The sequence below is a fragment of the Schistocerca nitens genome, unplaced genomic scaffold (genome assembly GCF_023898315.1).
Source record: "Schistocerca nitens isolate TAMUIC-IGC-003100 unplaced genomic scaffold, iqSchNite1.1 HiC_scaffold_487, whole genome shotgun sequence".
NCBI lineage: Eukaryota > Metazoa > Arthropoda > Insecta > Orthoptera > Acrididae > Schistocerca > Schistocerca nitens.
The window spans coordinates 104,429-126,986 of NW_026046020.1; the positions used below are offsets into that span (position 1 = coordinate 104,429).

At 59.7% G+C, this 22,558-nt stretch overlaps 1 protein-coding gene across 1 annotated transcript in view; it reads left to right on the forward strand.

Annotated features, from left to right (window-relative positions):
* Positions 1 to 22,558, forward strand: part of LOC126232405 (loricrin-like) — a 96,404-nt gene that overhangs the window by 18,385 nt on the left and 55,461 nt on the right. Inside the window, exons 3-4 of the mRNA XM_049942668.1 lie at positions 717 to 862; positions 13,764 to 13,911. Of these exons, the coding sequence (XP_049798625.1) occupies positions 717 to 862; positions 13,764 to 13,911 (294 nt within the window). The remainder of the gene's footprint in view (positions 1 to 716; positions 863 to 13,763; positions 13,912 to 22,558) is intronic.

Genomic DNA, 22,558 nt, shown 5'->3' on the forward strand with positions numbered 1-22,558 from the left:
GCGGTGGGAGGAAAAAGAAAAAACAAAAACAAAACAAAAAAAAAAAACAAGAAACAAAGACGTAAGAAAGAGGAGAAACAACAAGGACAATGAGTCGTGCGTTCGCGAGGGGGGTGCGCGTGTCACTCCGGTACGCGCAGTGCGGGAATAGAGGCAGCGTCGGCACGGAGAAGCAAGCAAGCAAGCAAGCAAGGAAGGAAGGAAGGAAGGAAGGACGCACGCGCGCTGCGGCGTTTGGCGCGGTTTGCGGCTGGCGCCTTTGGTGGCAACGGCCAGGACAAGCAGCGGTGTATGGTGGTGTGCGGGGCGGACAGGGGCGGCGGCGGTGGTGGCCTGGGAGGAGGCGAGGCGAGGCGGCGCCGACGGTGGCGTGTGGTACGGCGAAAACGGGACGGACGGCGGATGTTGGAGAGGCGCCGCGCACGCAGACACATGGAAGGAAGGAACGAACGAACGCAAGGGAACAAATGGAGGGGGCGAATGTGGAGATGCGGGCAGGCGGTGGTGTTTGTGGGCATGTGGTGGGGAGAAGGGCGGGGGCGGGAGGACAGAGGCGAGGCGACTGCTTGCGTGCTCGCCCGCTCGCTCGCGTGTCTTTTGTTTTTGTGTTTGTGTTTCCATCGTTTGGTCGCCTTGGAGCCTGTCGGTCCCGTCCGTGTGTGGCCACGCTTCGGGCGCGTGTATGTTTGTACGTTTCGTTTGTTCGTCTTCTGCAGCAGAGGCGGTGCGCGGCAGTGGGAACGCCTGCCTGGCGGCTGGGACGGCCAGCAAATGCGGTTGGATGGGCGGCCACAGCACCGCACCTGTGCCCAAGGAGGCGACGCTGGCGGCGGGGCCCCCTCGGATGCGGCCGGCTGGGGCTGTGTGCGCTGCCGCCGCCGCCGCCGCTGCTGCTGGTGCAGCAGCAACGACGACGAACAACGAGTAAGCAAGAAGAGGACGAAGCGGATGGCTGGTGGGTGAGTGCATTTAGGCGGTCGACAAGGCAGTGCGTGATGTGGCGTTGTGACGGGGGTTTGCTCACGTGGCCTCGTTGTGTCGATGCGCAGGAAGATGAGATGCGGGCAGACGCAGACGCGTACAGAGAGACGAGCCCGGTCTGCAGCAGGATGTGGGGCGCGGCGCGCCGAGTGCAGAGCAGCGCGCGCCGCCTGGGCCGGGCTGGGCCCGCCCGGCGGCGGGCCGCGCTGTTGTCGCGGACGTGAGCGCCCCCTGGCGGGTGGTCGGAGGCGGCGCGGTGGACGTGTGTCCGGTTGGCCAGTGCACATTGCGAGTGGCTGGCTGGCGGTCGGCGGCGAGACGGGAGAGGAGGTATGTGTCGCGGGCGCCTTTGCTGCGCTGCGTCGTTGCGTGCCTGGGCGTGCGCCTGTCGACTGTGTGTGACTGTGTTGGGCGTTGTGCCACGTACGTGTGTGCTCGGCCGAAGGCGTCGGAAGAAAAAGAGAGAGAGAGACGGGCGGGGAAAGTGGGTCGGTGTGCGTGCGTCGCCCGTGATGCGATGATGTCGCGTCATGTCTTGTCTTTGCGAAACGGCTGCCGAGAGGTGTGTGGTGGCGAGCGGGAATGTGCGTTTGGTGGTTGCCGGCCGGCCGGCTGTTGTTGGTGGTTCCTCCTGTGGTTGTTTGTGCTGCTTTGATGGCAACGTGGAAGGACGCCGGTTTCCGTGCCTTGCGTGTGGTTGTGTCGACGGTGACTGGTTGGGGGTGTGCGCCGATGCACGTGCCATCATGTTGTCATGTTTGGGTCGTGAGTGTGTTTTTTGGCTGTGTTGTTGTGTACGGGAAGGGGGGGAGAGGCGGCGGCGGCGGGTGATAGTGCGTGCAGTAGTGCCGTTGCGACGGGCGTCGGGTGGAGCCGTGCGTAGTGGCGGTGGCGGAAAGGTGTAGGTTGCGGGAAGCGAGCCCGTCGCGTGTCGTTGTCGTCGTCGTCGTCGTCGTCGACGGGGTCGCGTGCGCTGTGAATCGAGAGTGGCGGGAAAGGAGCAGCGTGCCGCTGTGTCGTGGTCGTTAGCAGAGGCCTGTGCTTGTCCGTTTGTTTTCTGTCGGACGCTTGGTGCGAGTTGTTTGTTTTGTTGCCGCCGCCGCGGTTGTTTTTGTTTGTCGGCTGTGCTGTGTCGGTGGGTCGGCGAGCTGTTTTGCGGTGCGTGAATGTGTTGGTGCAAAAGTGGCGGCGGCGTCATGGCTGCGACCGCGACGAGCCGCGGGCGCGCCATTGATGATGTTGAACACAGAGCGGCTGTGTGCAATGGGAGGCCTTGTGTACGGGTAGCGGTGTTGTCGTACGTGCATCCGGCCCGGTGCGGAAAGCGCCGTTGCGGTTGCGGGGTTGCCTCTGGTCGCGACGTGTGGTGCTCGGCTTTGTGGGTTTTGTGGTGCCCGTTTGGCCGGTGGGTGGTGTTTTTTGTGTGTTTTTGTTTTTGTTTTTTTTTTGTTGTGTGTGTGTGTGTGTGTGTGTGGTCGGTCTCTTTGGCGCTCGGTATATATCTGCCTCCTGCTCGGTCTTGCGGCGGTTTTGTCGACGTCGTCTGTAGTTTTTTTGCGGCTTGCCGACGACCGACCGACCGACCGACCGACCGACCGACCGACCGAACTACGACCTACCTGTGACAGCTACGTGTGGCGCCCGAAGGTGAACGTAACGTGACCTCGGCGCCCTTAGCCTAACCTAAGATGTCCGGCCGTAAGGTAGGTGCGGCCACCTGACGCCTCACGTCCGAACGCTTAACCTAACTTTGACGCCTAACCTAACTTTAACCCTTAACCTAACCCACGTCCAACCAACGTAACCTAACCTAACCCAAGCGACGCCAACCCTAACCTAAGGTGTTGTACAGTGCGAATGTCGAAGGCATGTTATAGTCGTAGGTGGAGAGCACTGCACGCAACAAGCGGCTACACGGGTAGCAGGGGTTGTGTGGCGTGGGCTGGGCGGTTTGTGTTAGGTTAGATGGCCTTGGGCAAGTACAGAAAGGGGGCAACAGCAGCCTCAACGGGTGCGGGGACCAAGCAGCAATCGGTATTGTTTGTCAACTGTCGAAGCTGCGTTGGTACAGTACCGGAACCGCAAGCGCTGACAGAGAAAGCACCGAAGCTCTGCAATCGTTATAAGGTACAGAAAGCTGGCTGACGCCAGGGATAAATTCTGCCGAAATTGTCACAAAGGTACGGACGGTGTTTTAGAAAGGCTCGATTGCATGCAACCGGTGGTGGTGTGTTCGTCGCTGTTTAGTAGTGGTTTTGATCCTGTAGTGAAGTAGAAGTGGGTGGTTCCTGTGAAATATTGTGGGTGGAGGTTACACTCAACAACCGAGCTAGGTTTAATAATAATTGGCTCCTTTGACCGACCTCCCGACGCAGCAGCATTAGTGGCAGAACAACGGAGAGACGGATTTGGAAACACATTTCACATACATTTTCCTCAGCATGTTAGGGTCTTAGGTGGAGATTTCAATGTACCCGATATAGACTGGGACACTCAGATGATGTTCAGGACGGGTGGTTGGGGGACAGAGAGCATCGAGTGACATTATACTGAGTGCACTGTCCGAAAAGTACCTCGAGCAAAATGAACAGAGAACCGACTCGTGGAGATGACATCGTGGACCTACTGATGACAAACAGACCCGAACGTGTTTCGACTCTGTATGTGCAGAACAGGGACGCAGTGATCATAAGGCCGTTGCAGGGAGGACGGTGTATCTGTTTGGCTAGCAAGAGTAATAGAAGGCAGATTTCCAGACGACCTGACAGATGAAAACGCAAATGCCTGTTCCGACACTGACAATGTTGAGTGTTCATGGAGAAAGTGCAAGGCAATGGTAAAAATGCGTTTTTAGACAGGTACGTGCCGAGTGTAGAACTGTGAGGGATGGGAAAAAAAACCCACCGTGGTATACTACTACAACAACAACAACGTTAGGAAACTATTGCGAAAGCAAAGAGAGCTTCACCCAAAGTTTAAAACGCAGCCAAAATCCTCCGAGACAAACGGGAAGCTAAACGATGTCAAAGTGAGCGTAAGGAGGGCTATGCGTGAAGCGTTCAGTGAATTCGAAAGTAGAACAAACCCTATGTACCGACCGACGTTGACAGAAAATGCTAGGACGTTGCGGTCTTGCGTTGAATCGGTAAGTGGCTCGAAACAGCATATCCAGACACTCCGGCATGGCGATGGCATTGAAACAGAGGATGACACGCGTAAAGCTGTGGTGAAATACCTAAGCACCTGTTTCCAAAGCTGTTTCACAGAGGACGGACCGCACTCTGCAGTTCCGTCTTCTAAATGCTCGCACGAACGAGAAACTGGCTGACATCGAAGTAAGTGTCCAAGGAGGAATGGGAAAGTCCGCCGGACCCGACGGGATTACCAATTCGCGATTCCTACACAGGGTACGCGAAACAACCTGCCCCCCTCCTAACAGCCGTGTACCGCAAGTCTCTGGAGAGGAAGGGAGGGTTCCAAATGATTGGAAAAGAGCACAGGTAGTCCCAGTCGTCGAGCAGATGCGCAAAACCATAGACCCATATCTCTGACGTCGATGTGTTGTAGAACATGTTGTTTGCTCGAGTATCATGTCGTTTGTGGAAACTCCAGAGTCTACTATGTAGGAATCAACATGGATTCCGGAAACAGCGATCGTGTGTGAGACCCGGCTCGCTTTATTTGCCCATGAGACCCAGAAAGCTCCCAGGTGGATGCCATTGTCCTTGACGTCCGGAAGGCGTTCGAGACAGCTCCGCACCGTCGCCTGATCAACGACGTAAGAGTCTACAGAATATCAGACCAACTGTGTGGCTGGATTGAAGAGATGTCAGCAGACGGAACACAGCATGTTGTTATCGATGGAGAGACAGACGTCTACAGACGTTAAAGTAACCCCTGGCGTGCCACGGGGGAGTGTTATGGGACCATTGCTTTTTCACAATTCACATCATATAAATGACCTAGTAGATAGTGGCGGACGTTCCATGCGTCGTTTCGCGGATGATGCTGTATGTAGTATACAGAGAGGTTGCAGGACGATCGGCAGCGGATAGGCACCCGGTGCAGGGGGAGTGGCAACTGTCCCCTTAACATAGACAAATGTAATGTATTGCGAATATACAGAAAGAAGGATCCTTTACTGTGTGATTGATTATATGATAGCGGGACAAACACTGGTAGCTGTGACGTCTGTAAAATATGTATCTGGGAGTAGGCGTGCGGAATGATTTGGAAGTGGAATGATGATCAGATAAAAGTAAATTGTTGGTAAGGCGGGTACCAGGTTGAGATGCATTGGGAGAATGCTTAGCAAAAACAAAAAAATGTAGTCCATCAACAAAGGAGGTGGCTTACAGAAACACGCGTTCGACCGACCCATACGTGAGTGTTGCCCACCAGTGTGGGACCCGTAGCAGGTCGGGTTGACGGAGGAAGATAGAGAAAGATCCAACGTTTTCGTCACAGGGGTATGTGGTAACCGTGATAGCGTTACGGAGATGGCTAAGTGGCAGACTCTGCAAGGGAGGCGCCCTGCATCGCGGTGTAGCTTGCTCGCCAGGTTTTTCTCGAGAGGGTGCGTTTCCGGATGAGGTATCGAACATATTGCTTCCCCGTACGTATATACCTCCCGAGGAGATCCCGAATGTAACAGTAGAGAGATTCGAGCGCGCACGGAGGCTTTCAGACAGTCGTTCTTCCCGCGTAACATACGCGACTGGAACGGCAAAGGGTGGTAATGACAGTGGCACGTAAAGTGCCCTCCGCCACACACCGTTGGGTGGCTTGCGGCGTACAAATGTAGGAGGTCGGCTGTCGTGTGTGCTTGAAGGCAGATGCGGTGTGTCTGTCGTTGCGGACGGCGGTCAGCCCCCCTCGCGTAAGCGGCGAGGGGCGGCGGCGCTCGGTTGGCCGGTGCCGATGTTGCGCAGGCGGCGCCCGTTTTCTTTGCGGCGGGCAATTTTGTGAGAAACGGGCGCGAATGTTGGCGGGCGAGGTGGCCCGACGGCTGCGGGCCGATCGGGAAACGGTGGGAGGGCGATGGGGCGGCGGAGGTGCGTTTGCACGGCCGGCATCGCCGCACGCCTCCGCTTGTGTGGCTGTGGCGGCGGCCGCGCTGGCCGGGCTGGCGCGGCGACGGTGTGGCAGTTTTGCCGAAGGTTTGGCCATTGTGGCGGGTCGTCGGCTGGGGCTGTGGGGGCGGCATGTGGGCGGGGGCGGCGATTCTCGGCGGGCCGAGCCAGGCTGTAGCGCGCGGTAGCTGCAGTTTGGCCGTGGTTTGCGGCGCTGCCGTGGCGACTGGTTGGCGACTGTGGTGTGGCCGTGTGTAGCCCCATCCTCGGTGGTTTGAACGGCGCGGGTGGTTGCGGCGCAGGTTTGGGGCTGGTCCGCACAGGCTGTCGGACGTTGGGCGGTAGCAAGCGCGGGAGGCGCGGCGCGGCGGCGCGCAGAGTGGCGGCCGCTCTCTCGGCCGTCCGCGCCCGCCCGCGACACTGGCTGGGCCTGGCGGCGCGGCGGCTATTCTCTGCCGCCGTGCTTGCCGCCTGCCGCTCTCGCTCTCGCTCTCGTGTGCGTACGCGCGTCGTCCGTCGAAATAATGGCAGATCAGGCGGCTACGAACGAGACTGCTGCGGCACCCGCCGCCACCGGCACGACGAAGAAGGCCAAGTCTGCGGCGTCTGCGAAGAAGCCGCGCGCCAAGCCTGCGCACCCGCGCACCTCTGAGATGGTGACGGCCGCCATCAAGAGTCTGAAGGAGCGCGGCGGCTCGTCGCTGCAGGCGATCAAGAAGTACATTGCCGCGCACTACAAGCTGGACGCGGAGAAGCTGGCGCCCTTTATCAAGAAGTACCTCAAGTCGGCCGTCGTGGCTGGCGAGCTGGTGCAGACGAAGGGGAAGGGCGCGTCCGGCTCTTTCAAGCTTGCCGGCGCCGGCGGCGGGGCGGCCGAGGGCGGCAAGGCCCGTGCCGGCGGTGCGAAGAAGAAGCGCGCCGCTCCGGCCAGCAAGGAGAAGAAGGGCGCCCGTGCGGCCGGCGCAAAGAAGGCTGGTGGCGTGAAGGCGGCGACCGGTCGGAAGGCGGGCGCCGCCAAGAAGGCGTCGGCGGCTCCCGCGGGTGCGAAGAAGGCGGCTGCGGCCAAGCCGGCCAAGGCCAAGTCGCCGTCGAAGGCGAAGAAGGCCGCCAAGGTTCCGACGAAGAAGCCGAAGGCGCCGCGCCCGAAGAAGGCGACGACGCCGTCTAAGGCGAAGGCGTCGCCCAAGAAGAAGAAGTGAAGTGAAGTAAAGTAAAGAAAGGAAAGGGGAAGGGCTGGCGCTTGACCCCGTCGTCCCCCACCCCCCTCCCCCGCGTCGTCTAGTGGCGCGCGATGGCACGGCTGCGCGCGGCCCAAAACGGCCCTTCTCAGGGCCATCAGAGGACGTCGGGAAGGCGTTGATTGTCGTGCCTGGCGCGTTGTGTTGTGTTGTTTGGGTGGCCGTGCGTGCATGCGCCGGTGTGTGTGTGTGTGTGTGTGTGTGTGGTTGGTTGATGTTTGTGTGGCGTTTCTGTATGACCCTTGTGGGTACTGTTTGCGTGCCGTGGTGGATGGATTGTGGGGCCGGTGGCGGTAGGCGGCGGCGCGCGGTAGCGGAGCGGTTGTGGCCGTTTTTTTGTTTTGTGTTTTGTATTTTGTGCGGCGGCCGACGGTTGGTTTCTCATGTTTCTGGAGACTCTGCTTGCTTTGCGGATGGCGCGTCTTGTTTTTGTGTGTGTGTGTCCTCTGTCTCTGAAAGGGAGACGTTGAGACGTGGAAGTGGCCGGCGGGAATTGGGAAGGCGCGGTGGCGCCTCGGAGACGGCGGCGGCCAGCCACCCGTGGGTGACGTCGTCCGGCTGTTTGTTTGTGTGTGTGTGTGTGTGTGTGTGTACTGAAGGGGGTGGGGTGTTGATGACGTCGAATGTGATTGTTGGCGAGAGCGGCTGTGGACGGGAGGGTGGGAATTGTGGTGGTTGTTTTAACGGGGCTAGAGAGAGAGGCTGGGCGGCAAGACCGACAAAAGTTTTGCTCGCGACGGAGAGATGTTAGTGGCCCTGAAAAGGGCCGTTTTTGTGTTGCGCGCGTGCGGTGCCGTGCCGCGGCTAAGCGGTTTAGGCGCGCTCGCCGCGGATGCGGCGCGCGAGCTGGATGTCCTTGGGCATGATGGTGACGCGCTTGGCGTGGATTGCGCACAGGTTGGTGTCTTCGAAGAGGCCGACGAGGTAGGCCTCGCTGGCCTCCTGCAGGGCCATGACTGCGGAGCTCTGGAAGCGCAGGTCGGTCTTGAAGTCCTGGGCGATCTCGCGCACTAGGCGCTGGAACGGCAGCTTGCGGATGAGCAGCTCTGTGCTCTTCTGGTAGCGCCTGATTTCTCGCAGGGCGACGGTGCCCGGCCTGTAGCGGTGGGGCTTCTTGACGCCGCCGGTGGCGGGCGCGCTCTTCCTCGCCGCCTTGGTGGCGAGCTGTTTGCGCGGCGCCTTTCCGCCGGTGGACTTGCGGGCCGTTTGCTTTGTGCGGGCCATAGCGGTTAGCGGTGCGTGCGGTAGCGAAGCGTCCGGTGCTGCCTTGACAACGGGCCCGCGCGGGCCCGCGCTGCGCTTATATGCCCTCGGTGCGCGTGGTGGGGGGAGGGCGGGCCAGAGTCTATATAGGGGGGCGGCGCGCGCTCACGGCGCACCGTAGCCGACTCGCTAGCGCCGGGTGAGGAGCTGCCGCTTGTGCTTTTTTTGCTTGAGGAGGAGGAAGAATGACAGGCCGCGGCAAGGGAGGAAAGGGGCTGGGGAAGGGTGGCGCCAAGCGGCACCGCAAGGTGTTGCGCGACAACATCCAGGGCATCACGAAGCCCGCCATCCGCCGCCTGGCTCGCAGGGGCGGCGTGAAGCGCATCTCTGGTCTGATCTACGAGGAGACCCGCGGAGTGCTGAAGGTGTTCCTGGAGAACGTGATCCGCGACGCGGTGACGTACACTGAGCACGCCAAGCGCAAGACTGTGACGGCCATGGACGTGGTGTACGCCCTGAAGAGGCAGGGGCGCACCCTGTACGGTTTCGGCGGTTAGGCAGGCAGCCGGTGTGCTGTGCTGTGGCCTTCCCGCGGCCGTGCCGTTGCCCGTGCTTGGTGGGAGAGACGAAAAACGGCCCTTTTCAGGGCCACCACACTGTTCGGAAATTGAAAAGTGCGAAAGGGTCTGTGTTGCCTGCCTGCCTCTGTGTTTGTTGTTGTTGTGCGCCTCTGTTGCTTTGCGTGCGTGCGTTCCGTTTGGAGATTCGACGTGACGTGTGTGTGTGATGGATGCGGGAGGGCGCGGCTGAGTCCGGTGTGTGCGTGGTTTGTTTGTGGCGCGGGCCGGGACCATCGATCGGATCAGCTGTTTGGTTTGGTTTGTGCTGTGCCTGTGTGTTTGGAGAGCGCGCGCGGCGGCCCCGCGTGTCGTCCGTCGTCGGGCCGTTACGCGCTGTGTGTGTGTCGCGCGCGCTCTTTTAATTATGAACATATTAACAATGATCACATCACATTATTGGTGTATTGATGTCGTTGTCGTTGTTTGGAACGCGACTGTGCGTGCGTGGAGGGGTGCAGAAAAAATGTGTGTGTGTGTTCGGCCACACGGGCTGTGGACAAGATGGCGGACGTGCGCCGGCGCCGGCTGCGAATGAATGACTGTGGACGTTGTTGTAAAGTGCGGCGAGGACGACGGAAACTTTGCTTTGGACGTAGGTTTGTGTGGTGGCCCTGAAAAGGGCCGATTGTTGTGAGGCGAGCCGGCAAGGCAAAGGCGCGTTTGCGTTTGCGTGCAGGGAGCACGCAAGCGCAGCGCCGCGGTCCCTGTTTAGGCCTTCTTCTCGGTCTTCTTTGGCAGCAGGACGGCCTGGATGTTGGGCAGGACACCACCCTGTGCGATGGTGACGCCCGACAAGAGCTTGTTGAGCTCCTCGTCGTTGCGGATGGCGAGCTGCAGGTGGCGCGGGATGATGCGCGTCTTCTTGTTGTCGCGGGCCGCGTTTCCGGCCAGCTCGAGCACCTCAGCCGCGAGGTACTCCATGACGGCGGCGAGGTAGACGGGCGCCCCGGCGCCGACGCGCTCGGCGTAGTTTCCCTTGCGCAGGAGGCGGTGGATTCTGCCGACCGGGAACTGGAGCCCAGCCCTGCTTGAGCGGGACTTTGACTTGCCCTTGACTTTGCCTCCCTTTCCGCGTCCGGACATGGCGTTTGGCTAGTGGCGTAAGCGTGAAACACGTAACCGTAACGGTGCGAGCCGCAGCGAGTCGAGCAGCGGAGTGCGTGCGTGTGCCGGCGGCGGCGGGGTGGGGGTCCCTTTATGGGCTCGGGTGCGGCGGCCGGTTGCGCGCGCGCCCCATTGGTCGGCGGCCGCAACAGGGCGAGCTGGTAAAGGTGCGGTGTTGCGGTAGCGGCGGGTGCCACTGTGTGGGGAGACGCTGACTAGAGCGGAGCGCTTGCTGCTTGTTGTTGTACGTTCGAGATGCCGCCCAAGACTAGCGGGAAGGCCGCCAAGAAGGCCGGCAAGGCGCAGAAGAACATTTCGAAGGGCGACAAGAAGAAGAAGCGCAAGAGGAAGGAGAGCTATGCCATCTACATCTACAAGGTGCTGAAGCAGGTGCACCCCGACACGGGCATCTCGTCGAAGGCGATGAGCATCATGAACAGCTTCGTGAACGACATTTTCGAGCGCATTGCGGCCGAGGCGTCTCGCCTGGCGCACTACAACAAGCGCTCGACCATCACGTCCCGCGAGATCCAGACGGCTGTGCGGCTCTTGCTGCCTGGCGAGCTGGCCAAGCACGCCGTGAGCGAGGGCACGAAGGCGGTGACCAAGTACACGAGCTCCAAGTAAGGAGGGGAGGTTGTTACTTCGGCTCTTGGAAGGAAGGAAGCTCCCTCCGTTGCGAGAGCGGCAAAACGGCCCTTTTCAGGGCCACCAAATTGCCTTTGCGGGAAGAGCGGAATTGTTTGTGTGTGTGTGTGTGTGTGTGTGTGTGTGAGAGGGGGGCGGCATAGCTACCCGGTTTGGTTGTGGTTGCGAGGCAGCTGGTGGTGTGGTCTCGAATGTGGTTGTGGTTACTGGGGTACGGCCGCGAGGGTTTGGTTGCCGCCGGTGTGACGTGGAATGCGTGCACGAGTCCTGGCGTGGTTGTTTGTCGACACATAGATAGATAGATAGATAGATAGATAGATAGATAGGAGGTGTTGGTGCTGTCTGTGGCGCTGATTCATTTCTTTGTCTCCGTCTGCCCGGTTAGTCACGTGACTGCAATTGAAAGTCCTCGCGATTGATTGATTGTTGGCTGTCACCGTTACGGCCGTCTGCGGGTGTCTGTTGTCACATCATACATGATGGCGAGGGTGAAATGTTGTGTTGCCGTCGACTATTCCCTTTGCTGTACGGCGCGTTGGTGTGTTGGTTGACGTTTTAAATGGACGTGTCGTACTATCATGCATATCCATTACGATGTCGCCAAGAAATGTACGGGCGGGTGGGGTAGGCGACACGCACGGTTGCCCTTGATTTGTGATGATAGCCGTTTCTTGCAGTTTGACTGATGATTGATTGGACTGTTGTGCGCACGCACGTCATTCAAGGTGCACGTGTGTTCGGTTGAGTACAGTAAGCGTGAGGCTATGGGCGTACACGCGTTTCGTTGGTCTGTGTCCCCCGGTGTGAAATGGCAGGTGTGTCGGTGATGTGATCCGATCCGGCGGCTCTGAGTAACTGTCAATATCGGCGCGATACACCGGCGTCATGGCAACGTGTCGGTGTGAACACCAGTCGCACTGTGGCACCGTCGGCGCCGCGAACGGTGACGAAAGGCTGACCTTTGATCGGTCGAGTGTCGTGTCTGGGCAGAACGTGTGGAATGAGCAAAACTGTTGGGGACGGAAACAATGGTGGAGGAGGGGAACGGAAAGTAATAAAACAAACAAACAAAATGGAGAAGCAATCACCGGAAAACGAAGCAGGGAAAAACGGAGAGGCGCTGTCTATAGCAGCGGAACGTTCCCGTGCATTGCAGCCGCACTGAGAGGCGTTTACGGCGCGGCTGCAAGTGTCGGCCGTGGCGACGGCTGAATTGCATTGCCTTCCCGGATGAAAAAAAAAGCGTTCGCCGACATGGCTCGGAGGAGGAATCTATGAGAATGCCTTGCCCTTGCCTGCCGTTTCGTGTGCCCTCCTGTTGTGTACGCTGTTGTTGTCCGGTGTAGCGAAGGGTGTGTATGTAGGGGTGGGTGGGTGTGTGTGTGTGTGTTTAGAAGGTCGATAGCTGCCGTCACGGCAGTCAAAGGTGTCGCGAAAAAGTGTGTTAGCCGTGGTTGGTTGGTTGGTTTGTGTGTTTTAAAGAGAAGGGACGAGAGAGAGAGAGAGAGTGAAAGTAGGTGGAGAGAGAGTGCGTTGCGTGTTGCCTAACTGCGTCCGCGAATATGGCAGTAGTTGGTGGTGGGCGTGCCCTTGCATGTGGCCCGGAAGGCGTGTCCGTTTCGCGGTAGTGGCACCGCTGCTGGCATATTCGGGAGATGGGAGGGGGCGCGAAAGGAGAAAGGAGACGCGGAGGCTTTAAAGACGGGGAGGGCGCGTGTGGGTGGCTCGCGCTGCGCTCGGCGGTTGTGTTTGTGCAACAAATGTGTTGCCGGGAGGGGACCGTTGTTGTGGTGCGGTTGTAGCCGCAGACGCGGCCGGCAGTGAACGTGAGACGACGGGTGCGGGCCGGGGCGGCGCATGTCGCCGGTGCCATGCCTTTTAAGAGCCGCGCGGTCGGGGGTGTGCGCACCGTGTGTCGTGTTGCGAGACGGCAGCATTTGTGCTGCGTGGCGTGGCGTGGCGTGGCGTGGCGTGGCGTGGCGTGGCGTGGCGTGGGGGCGAGGAGAGCGAGCCGCGCGGTGTGCTTGGGCGCCGGAGAATGGCACACTGCGCCTGCCCGTTGAGGAGGCCGATGGCCGTGGTGTGGTGGAAATGGAGCGCGTCGGACGTGCACCAATGGGAAAGAGAAACAAAGCGGCGACAACGAACGAAAGGGGGAGGGAGGCCATTGTGTCACATGCGGCGGTGGGAGGAAAAAGAAAAAACAAAAACAAAACAAAAAAAAAAAACAAGAAACAAAGACGTAAGAAAGAGGAGAAACAACAAGGACAATGAGTCGTGCGTTCGCGAGGGGGGTGCGCGTGTCACTCCGGTACGCGCAGTGCGGGAATAGAGGCAGCGTCGGCACGGAGAAGCAAGCAAGCAAGCAAGCAAGGAAGGAAGGAAGGAAGGAAGGACGCACGCGCGCTGCGGCGTTTGGCGCGGTTTGCGGCTGGCGCCTTTGGTGGCAACGGCCAGGACAAGCAGCGGTGTATGGTGGTGTGCGGGGCGGACAGGGGCGGCGGCGGTGGTGGCCTGGGAGGAGGCGAGGCGAGGCGGCGCCGACGGTGGCGTGTGGTACGGCGAAAACGGGACGGACGGCGGATGTTGGAGAGGCGCCGCGCACGCAGACACATGGAAGGAAGGAACGAACGAACGCAAGGGAACAAATGGAGGGGGCGAATGTGGAGATGCGGGCAGGCGGTGGTGTTTGTGGGCATGTGGTGGGGAGAAGGGCGGGGGCGGGAGGACAGAGGCGAGGCGACTGCTTGCGTGCTCGCCCGCTCGCTCGCGTGTCTTTTGTTTTTGTGTTTGTGTTTCCATCGTTTGGTCGCCTTGGAGCCTGTCGGTCCCGTCCGTGTGTGGCCACGCTTCGGGCGCGTGTATGTTTGTACGTTTCGTTTGTTCGTCTTCTGCAGCAGAGGCGGTGCGCGGCAGTGGGAACGCCTGCCTGGCGGCTGGGACGGCCAGCAAATGCGGTTGGATGGGCGGCCACAGCACCGCACCTGTGCCCAAGGAGGCGACGCTGGCGGCGGGGCCCCCTCGGATGCGGCCGGCTGGGGCTGTGTGCGCTGCCGCCGCCGCCGCCGCTGCTGCTGGTGCAGCAGCAACGACGACGAACAACGAGTAAGCAAGAAGAGGACGAAGCGGATGGCTGGTGGGTGAGTGCATTTAGGCGGTCGACAAGGCAGTGCGTGATGTGGCGTTGTGACGGGGGTTTGCTCACGTGGCCTCGTTGTGTCGATGCGCAGGAAGATGAGATGCGGGCAGACGCAGACGCGTACAGAGAGACGAGCCCGGTCTGCAGCAGGATGTGGGGCGCGGCGCGCCGAGTGCAGAGCAGCGCGCGCCGCCTGGGCCGGGCTGGGCCCGCCCGGCGGCGGGCCGCGCTGTTGTCGCGGACGTGAGCGCCCCCTGGCGGGTGGTCGGAGGCGGCGCGGTGGACGTGTGTCCGGTTGGCCAGTGCACATTGCGAGTGGCTGGCTGGCGGTCGGCGGCGAGACGGGAGAGGAGGTATGTGTCGCGGGCGCCTTTGCTGCGCTGCGTCGTTGCGTGCCTGGGCGTGCGCCTGTCGACTGTGTGTGACTGTGTTGGGCGTTGTGCCACGTACGTGTGTGCTCGGCCGAAGGCGTCGGAAGAAAAAGAGAGAGAGAGACGGGCGGGGAAAGTGGGTCGGTGTGCGTGCGTCGCCCGTGATGCGATGATGTCGCGTCATGTCTTGTCTTTGCGAAACGGCTGCCGAGAGGTGTGTGGTGGCGAGCGGGAATGTGCGTTTGGTGGTTGCCGGCCGGCCGGCTGTTGTTGGTGGTTCCTCCTGTGGTTGTTTGTGCTGCTTTGATGGCAACGTGGAAGGACGCCGGTTTCCGTGCCTTGCGTGTGGTTGTGTCGACGGTGACTGGTTGGGGGTGTGCGCCGATGCACGTGCCATCATGTTGTCATGTTTGGGTCGTGAGTGTGTTTTTTGGCTGTGTTGTTGTGTACGGGAAGGGGGGGAGAGGCGGCGGCGGCGGGTGATAGTGCGTGCAGTAGTGCCGTTGCGACGGGCGTCGGGTGGAGCCGTGCGTAGTGGCGGTGGCGGAAAGGTGTAGGTTGCGGGAAGCGAGCCCGTCGCGTGTCGTTGTCGTCGTCGTCGTCGTCGTCGACGGGGTCGCGTGCGCTGTGAATCGAGAGTGGCGGGAAAGGAGCAGCGTGCCGCTGTGTCGTGGTCGTTAGCAGAGGCCTGTGCTTGTCCGTTTGTTTTCTGTCGGACGCTTGGTGCGAGTTGTTTGTTTTGTTGCCGCCGCCGCGGTTGTTTTTGTTTGTCGGCTGTGCTGTGTCGGTGGGTCGGCGAGCTGTTTTGCGGTGCGTGAATGTGTTGGTGCAAAAGTGGCGGCGGCGTCATGGCTGCGACCGCGACGAGCCGCGGGCGCGCCATTGATGATGTTGAACACAGAGCGGCTGTGTGCAATGGGAGGCCTTGTGTACGGGTAGCGGTGTTGTCGTACGTGCATCCGGCCCGGTGCGGAAAGCGCCGTTGCGGTTGCGGGGTTGCCTCTGGTCGCGACGTGTGGTGCTCGGCTTTGTGGGTTTTGTGGTGCCCGTTTGGCCGGTGGGTGGTGTTTTTTGTGTGTTTTTGTTTTTGTTTTTTTTTTGTTGTGTGTGTGTGTGTGTGTGTGTGGTCGGTCTCTTTGGCGCTCGGTATATATCTGCCTCCTGCTCGGTCTTGCGGCGGTTTTGTCGACGTCGTCTGTAGTTTTTTTGCGGCTTGCCGACGACCGACCGACCGACCGACCGACCGACCGACCGACCGAACTACGACCTACCTGTGACAGCTACGTGTGGCGCCCGAAGGTGAACGTAACGTGACCTCGGCGCCCTTAGCCTAACCTAAGATGTCCGGCCGTAAGGTAGGTGCGGCCACCTGACGCCTCACGTCCGAACGCTTAACCTAACTTTGACGCCTAACCTAACTTTAACCCTTAACCTAACCCACGTCCAACCAACGTAACCTAACCTAACCCAAGCGACGCCAACCCTAACCTAAGGTGTTGTACAGTGCGAATGTCGAAGGCATGTTATAGTCGTAGGTGGAGAGCACTGCACGCAACAAGCGGCTACACGGGTAGCAGGGGTTGTGTGGCGTGGGCTGGGCGGTTTGTGTTAGGTTAGATGGCCTTGGGCAAGTACAGAAAGGGGGCAACAGCAGCCTCAACGGGTGCGGGGACCAAGCAGCAATCGGTATTGTTTGTCAACTGTCGAAGCTGCGTTGGTACAGTACCGGAACCGCAAGCGCTGACAGAGAAAGCACCGAAGCTCTGCAATCGTTATAAGGTACAGAAAGCTGGCTGACGCCAGGGATAAATTCTGCCGAAATTGTCACAAAGGTACGGACGGTGTTTTAGAAAGGCTCGATTGCATGCAACCGGTGGTGGTGTGTTCGTCGCTGTTTAGTAGTGGTTTTGATCCTGTAGTGAAGTAGAAGTGGGTGGTTCCTGTGAAATATTGTGGGTGGAGGTTACACTCAACAACCGAGCTAGGTTTAATAATAATTGGCTCCTTTGACCGACCTCCCGACGCAGCAGCATTAGTGGCAGAACAACGGAGAGACGGATTTGGAAACACATTTCACATACATTTTCCTCAGCATGTTAGGGTCTTAGGTGGAGATTTCAATGTACCCGATATAGACTGGGACACTCAGATGATGTTCAGGACGGGTGGTTGGGGGACAGAGAGCATCGAGTGACATTATACTGAGTGCACTGTCCGAAAAGTACCTCGAGCAAAATGAACAGAGAACCGACTCGTGGAGATGACATCGTGGACCTACTGATGACAAACAGACCCGAACGTGTTTCGACTCTGTATGTGCAGAACAGGGACGCAGTGATCATAAGGCCGTTGCAGGGAGGACGGTGTATCTGTTTGGCTAGCAAGAGTAATAGAAGGCAGATTTCCAGACGACCTGACAGATGAAAACGCAAATGCCTGTTCCGACACTGACAATGTTGAGTGTTCATGGAGAAAGTGCAAGGCAATGGTAAAAATGCGTTTTTAGACAGGTACGTGCCGAGTGTAGAACTGTGAAGGATGGGAAAAAAAACCCACCGTGGTATACTACTACAACAACAACAACGTTAGGAAACTATTGCGAAAGCAAAGAGAGCTTCACCCAAAGTTTAAAACGCAGCCAAAATCCTCCGAGACAAACGGGAAGCTAAACGATGTCAAAGTGAGCGTAAGGAGGGCTATGCGTGAAGCGTTCAGTGAATTCGAAAGTAGAACAAACCCTATGTACCGACCGACGTTGACAGAAAATGCTAGGACGTTGCGGTCTTGCGTTGAATCGGTAAGTGGCTCGAAACAGCATATCCAGACACTCCGGCATGGCGATGGCATTGAAACAGAGGATGACACGCGTAAAGCTGTGGTGAAATACCTAAGCACCTGTTTCCAAAGCTGTTTCACAGAGGACGGACCGCACTCTGCAGTTCCGTCTTCTAAATGCTCGCACGAACGAGAAACTGGCTGACATCGAAGTAAGTGTCCAAGGAGGAATGGGAAAGTCCGCCGGACCCGACGGGATTACCAATTCGCGATTCCTACACAGGGTACGCGAAACAACCTGCCCCCCTCCTAACAGCCGTGTACCGCAAGTCTCTGGAGAGGAAGGGAGGGTTCCAAATGATTGGAAAAGAGCACAGGTAGTCCCAGTCGTCGAGCAGATGCGCAAAACCATAGACCCATATCTCTGACGTCGATGTGTTGTAGAACATGTTGTTTGCTCGAGTATCATGTCGTTTGTGGAAACTCCAGAGTCTACTATGTAGGAATCAACATGGATTCCGGAAACAGCGATCGTGTGTGAGACCCGGCTCGCTTTATTTGCCCATGAGACCCAGAAAGCTCCCAGGTGGATGCCATTGTCCTTGACGTCCGGAAGGCGTTCGAGACAGCTCCGCACCGTCGCCTGATCAACGACGTAAGAGTCTACAGAATATCAGACCAACTGTGTGGCTGGATTGAAGAGATGTCAGCAGACGGAACACAGCATGTTGTTATCGATGGAGAGACAGACGTCTACAGACGTTAAAGTAACCCCTGGCGTGCCACGGGGGAGTGTTATGGGACCATTGCTTTTTCACAATTCACATCATATAAATGACCTAGTAGATAGTGGCGGACGTTCCATGCGTCGTTTCGCGGATGATGCTGTATGTAGTATACAGAGAGGTTGCAGGACGATCGGCAGCGGATAGGCACCCGGTGCAGGGGGAGTGGCAACTGTCCCCTTAACATAGACAAATGTAATGTATTGCGAATATACAGAAAGAAGGATCCTTTACTGTGTGATTGATTATATGATAGCGGGACAAACACTGGTAGCTGTGACGTCTGTAAAATATGTATCTGGGAGTAGGCGTGCGGAATGATTTGGAAGTGGAATGATGATCAGATAAAAGTAAATTGTTGGTAAGGCGGGTACCAGGTTGAGATGCATTGGGAGAATGCTTAGCAAAAACAAAAAAATGTAGTCCATCAACAAAGGAGGTGGCTTACAGAAACACGCGTTCGACCGACCCATACGTGAGTGTTGCCCACCAGTGTGGGACCCGTAGCAGGTCGGGTTGACGGAGGAAGATAGAGAAAGATCCAACGTTTTCGTCACAGGGGTATGTGGTAACCGTGATAGCGTTACGGAGATGGCTAAGTGGCAGACTCTGCAAGGGAGGCGCCCTGCATCGCGGTGTAGCTTGCTCGCCAGGTTTTTCTCGAGAGGGTGCGTTTCCGGATGAGGTATCGAACATATTGCTTCCCCGTACGTATATACCTCCCGAGGAGATCCCGAATGTAACAGTAGAGAGATTCGAGCGCGCACGGAGGCTTTCAGACAGTCGTTCTTCCCGCGTAACATACGCGACTGGAACGGCAAAGGGTGGTAATGACAGTGGCACGTAAAGTGCCCTCCGCCACACACCGTTGGGTGGCTTGCGGCGTACAAATGTAGGAGGTCGGCTGTCGTGTGTGCTTGAAGGCAGATGCGGTGTGTCTGTCGTTGCGGACGGCGGTCAGCCCCCCTCGCGTAAGCGGCGAGGGGCGGCGGCGCTCGGTTGGCCGGTGCCGATGTTGCGCAGGCGGCGCCCGTTTTCTTTGCGGCGGGCAATTTTGTGAGAAACGGGCGCGAATGTTGGCGGGCGAGGTGGCCCGACGGCTGCGGGCCGATCGGGAAACGGTGGGAGGGCGATGGGGCGGCGGAGGTGCGTTTGCACGGCCGGCATCGCCGCACGCCTCCGCTTGTGTGGCTGTGGCGGCGGCCGCGCTGGCCGGGCTGGCGCGGCGACGGTGTGGCAGTTTTGCCGAAGGTTTGGCCATTGTGGCGGGTCGTCGGCTGGGGCTGTGGGGGCGGCATGTGGGCGGGGGCGGCGATTCTCGGCGGGCCGAGCCAGGCTGTAGCGCGCGGTAGCTGCAGTTTGGCCGTGGTTTGCGGCGCTGCCGTGGCGACTGGTTGGCGACTGTGGTGTGGCCGTGTGTAGCCCCATCCTCGGTGGTTTGAACGGCGCGGGTGGTTGCGGCGCAGGTTTGGGGCTGGTCCGCACAGGCTGTCGGACGTTGGGCGGTAGCAAGCGCGGGAGGCGCGGCGCGGCGGCGCGCAGAGTGGCGGCCGCTCTCTCGGCCGTCCGCGCCCGCCCGCGACACTGGCTGGGCCTGGCGGCGCGGCGGCTATTCTCTGCCGCCGTGCTTGCCGCCTGCCGCTCTCGCTCTCGCTCTCGTGTGCGTACGCGCGTCGTCCGTCGAAATAATGGCAGATCAGGCGGCTACGAACGAGACTGCTGCGGCACCCGCCGCCACCGGCACGACGAAGAAGGCCAAGTCTGCGGCGTCTGCGAAGAAGCCGCGCGCCAAGCCTGCGCACCCGCGCACCTCTGAGATGGTGACGGCCGCCATCAAGAGTCTGAAGGAGCGCGGCGGCTCGTCGCTGCAGGCGATCAAGAAGTACATTGCCGCGCACTACAAGCTGGACGCGGAGAAGCTGGCGCCCTTTATCAAGAAGTACCTCAAGTCGGCCGTCGTGGCTGGCGAGCTGGTGCAGACGAAGGGGAAGGGCGCGTCCGGCTCTTTCAAGCTTGCCGGCGCCGGCGGCGGGGCGGCCGAGGGCGGCAAGGCCCGTGCCGGCGGTGCGAAGAAGAAGCGCGCCGCTCCGGCCAGCAAGGAGAAGAAGGGCGCCCGTGCGGCCGGCGCAAAGAAGGCTGGTGGCGTGAAGGCGGCGACCGGTCGGAAGGCGGGCGCCGCCAAGAAGGCGTCTGCGGCGTCGGCGGCTCCCGCGGGTGCGAAGAAGGCGGCTGCGGCCAAGCCGGCCAAGGCCAAGTCGCCGTCGAAGGCGAAGAAGGCCGCCAAGGTTCCGACGAAGAAGCCGAAGGCGCCGCGCCCGAAGAAGGCGACGACGCCGTCTAAGGCGAAGGCGTCGCCCAAGAAGAAGAAGTGAAGTGAAGTAAAGTAAAGAAAGGAAAGGGGAAGGGCTGGCGCTTGACCCCGTCGTCCCCCACCCCCCTCCCCCGCGTCGTCTAGTGGCGCGCGATGGCACGGCTGCGCGCGGCCCAAAACGGCCCTTCTCAGGGCCATCAGAGGACGTCGGGAAGGCGTTGATTGTCGTGCCTGGCGCGTTGTGTTGTGTTTGGGTGGCCGTGCGTGCATGCGCCGGTGTGTGTGTGTGTGTGTGTGTGTGGTTGGTTGATGTTTGTGTGGCGTTTCTGTATGACCCTTGTGGGTACTGTTTGCGTGCCGTGGTGGATGGATTGTGGGGCCAGTGGCGGTAGGCGGCGGCGCGCGGTAGCGGAGCGGTTGTGGCCGTTTTTTTGTTTTGTGTTTTGTATTTTGTGCGGCGGCCGACGGTTGGTTTCTCATGTTTCTGGAGACTCTGCTTGCTTTGCGGATGGCGCGTCTTGTTTTTGTGTGTGTGTGTCCTCTGTCTCTGAAAGGGAGACGTTGAGACGTGGAAGTGGCCGGCGGGAATTGGGAAGGCGCGGTGGCGCCTCGGAGACGGCGGCGGCCAGCCACCCGTGGGTGACGTCGTCCGGCTGTTTGTTTGTGTGTGTGTGTGTGTGTGTGTGTACTGAAGGGGGTGGGGTGTTGATGACGTCGAATGTGATTGTTGGCGAGAGCGGCTGTGGACGGGAGGGTGGGAATTGTGGTGGTTGTTTTAACGGGGCTAGAGAGAGAGGCTGGGCGGCAAGACCGACAAAAGTTTTGCTCGCGACGGAGAGATGTTAGTGGCCCTGAAAAGGGCCGTTTTTGTGTTGCGCGCGTGCGGTGCCGTGCCGCGGCTAAGCGGTTTAGGCGCGCTCGCCGCGGATGCGGCGCGCGAGCTGGATGTCCTTGGGCATGATGGTGACGCGCTTGGCGTGGATTGCGCACAGGTTGGTGTCTTCGAAGAGGCCGACGAGGTAGGCCTCGCTGGCCTCCTGCAGGGCCATGACTGCGGAGCTCTGGAAGCGCAGGTCGGTCTTGAAGTCCTGGGCGATCTCGCGCACTAGGCGCTGGAACGGCAGCTTGCGGATGAGCAGCTCTGTGCTCTTCTGGTAGCGCCTGATTTCTCGCAGGGCGACGGTGCCCGGCCTGTAGCGGTGGGGCTTCTTGACGCCGCCGGTGGCGGGCGCGCTCTTCCTCGCCGCCTTGGTGGCGAGCTGTTTGCGCGGCGCCTTTCCGCCGGTGGACTTGCGGGCCGTTTGCTTTGTGCGGGCCATAGCGGTTAGCGGTGCGTGCGGTAGCGAAGCGTCCGGTGCTGCCTTGACAACGGGCCCGCGCGGGCCCGCGCTGCGCTTATATGCCCTCGGTGCGCGTGGTGGGGGGAGGGCGGGCCAGAGTCTATATAGGGGGGCGGCGCGCGCTCACGGCGCACCGTAGCCGACTCGCTAGCGCCGGGTGAGGAGCTGCCGCTTGTGCTTTTTTTGCTTGAGGAGGAGGAAGAATGACAGGCCGCGGCAAGGGAGGAAAGGGGCTGGGGAAGGGTGGCGCCAAGCGGCACCGCAAGGTGTTGCGCGACAACATCCAGGGCATCACGAAGCCCGCCATCCGCCGCCTGGCTCGCAGGGGCGGCGTGAAGCGCATCTCTGGTCTGATCTACGAGGAGACCCGCGGAGTGCTGAAGGTGTTCCTGGAGAACGTGATCCGCGACGCGGTGACGTACACTGAGCACGCCAAGCGCAAGACTGTGACGGCCATGGACGTGGTGTACGCCCTGAAGAGGCAGGGGCGCACCCTGTACGGTTTCGGCGGTTAGGCAGGCAGCCGGTGTGCTGTGCTGTGGCCTTCCCGCGGCCGTGCCGTTGCCCGTGCTTGGTGGGAGAGACGAAAAACGGCCCTTTTCAGGGCCACCACACTGTTCGGAAATTGAAAAGTGCGAAAGGGTCTGTGTTGCCTGCCTGCCTCTGTGTTTGTTGTTGTTGTGCGCCTCTGTTGCTTTGCGTGCGTGCGTTCCGTTTGGAGATTCGACGTGACGTGTGTGTGTGATGGATGCGGGAGGGCGCGGCTGAGTCCGGTGTGTGCGTGGTTTGTTTGTGGCGCGGGCCGGGACCATCGATCGGATCAGCTGTTTGGTTTGGTTTGTGCTGTGCCTGTGTGTTTGGAGAGCGCGCGCGGCGGCCCCGCGTGTCGTCCGTCGTCGGGCCGTTACGCGCTGTGTGTGTGTCGCGCGCGCTCTTTTAATTATGAACATATTAACAATGATCACATCACA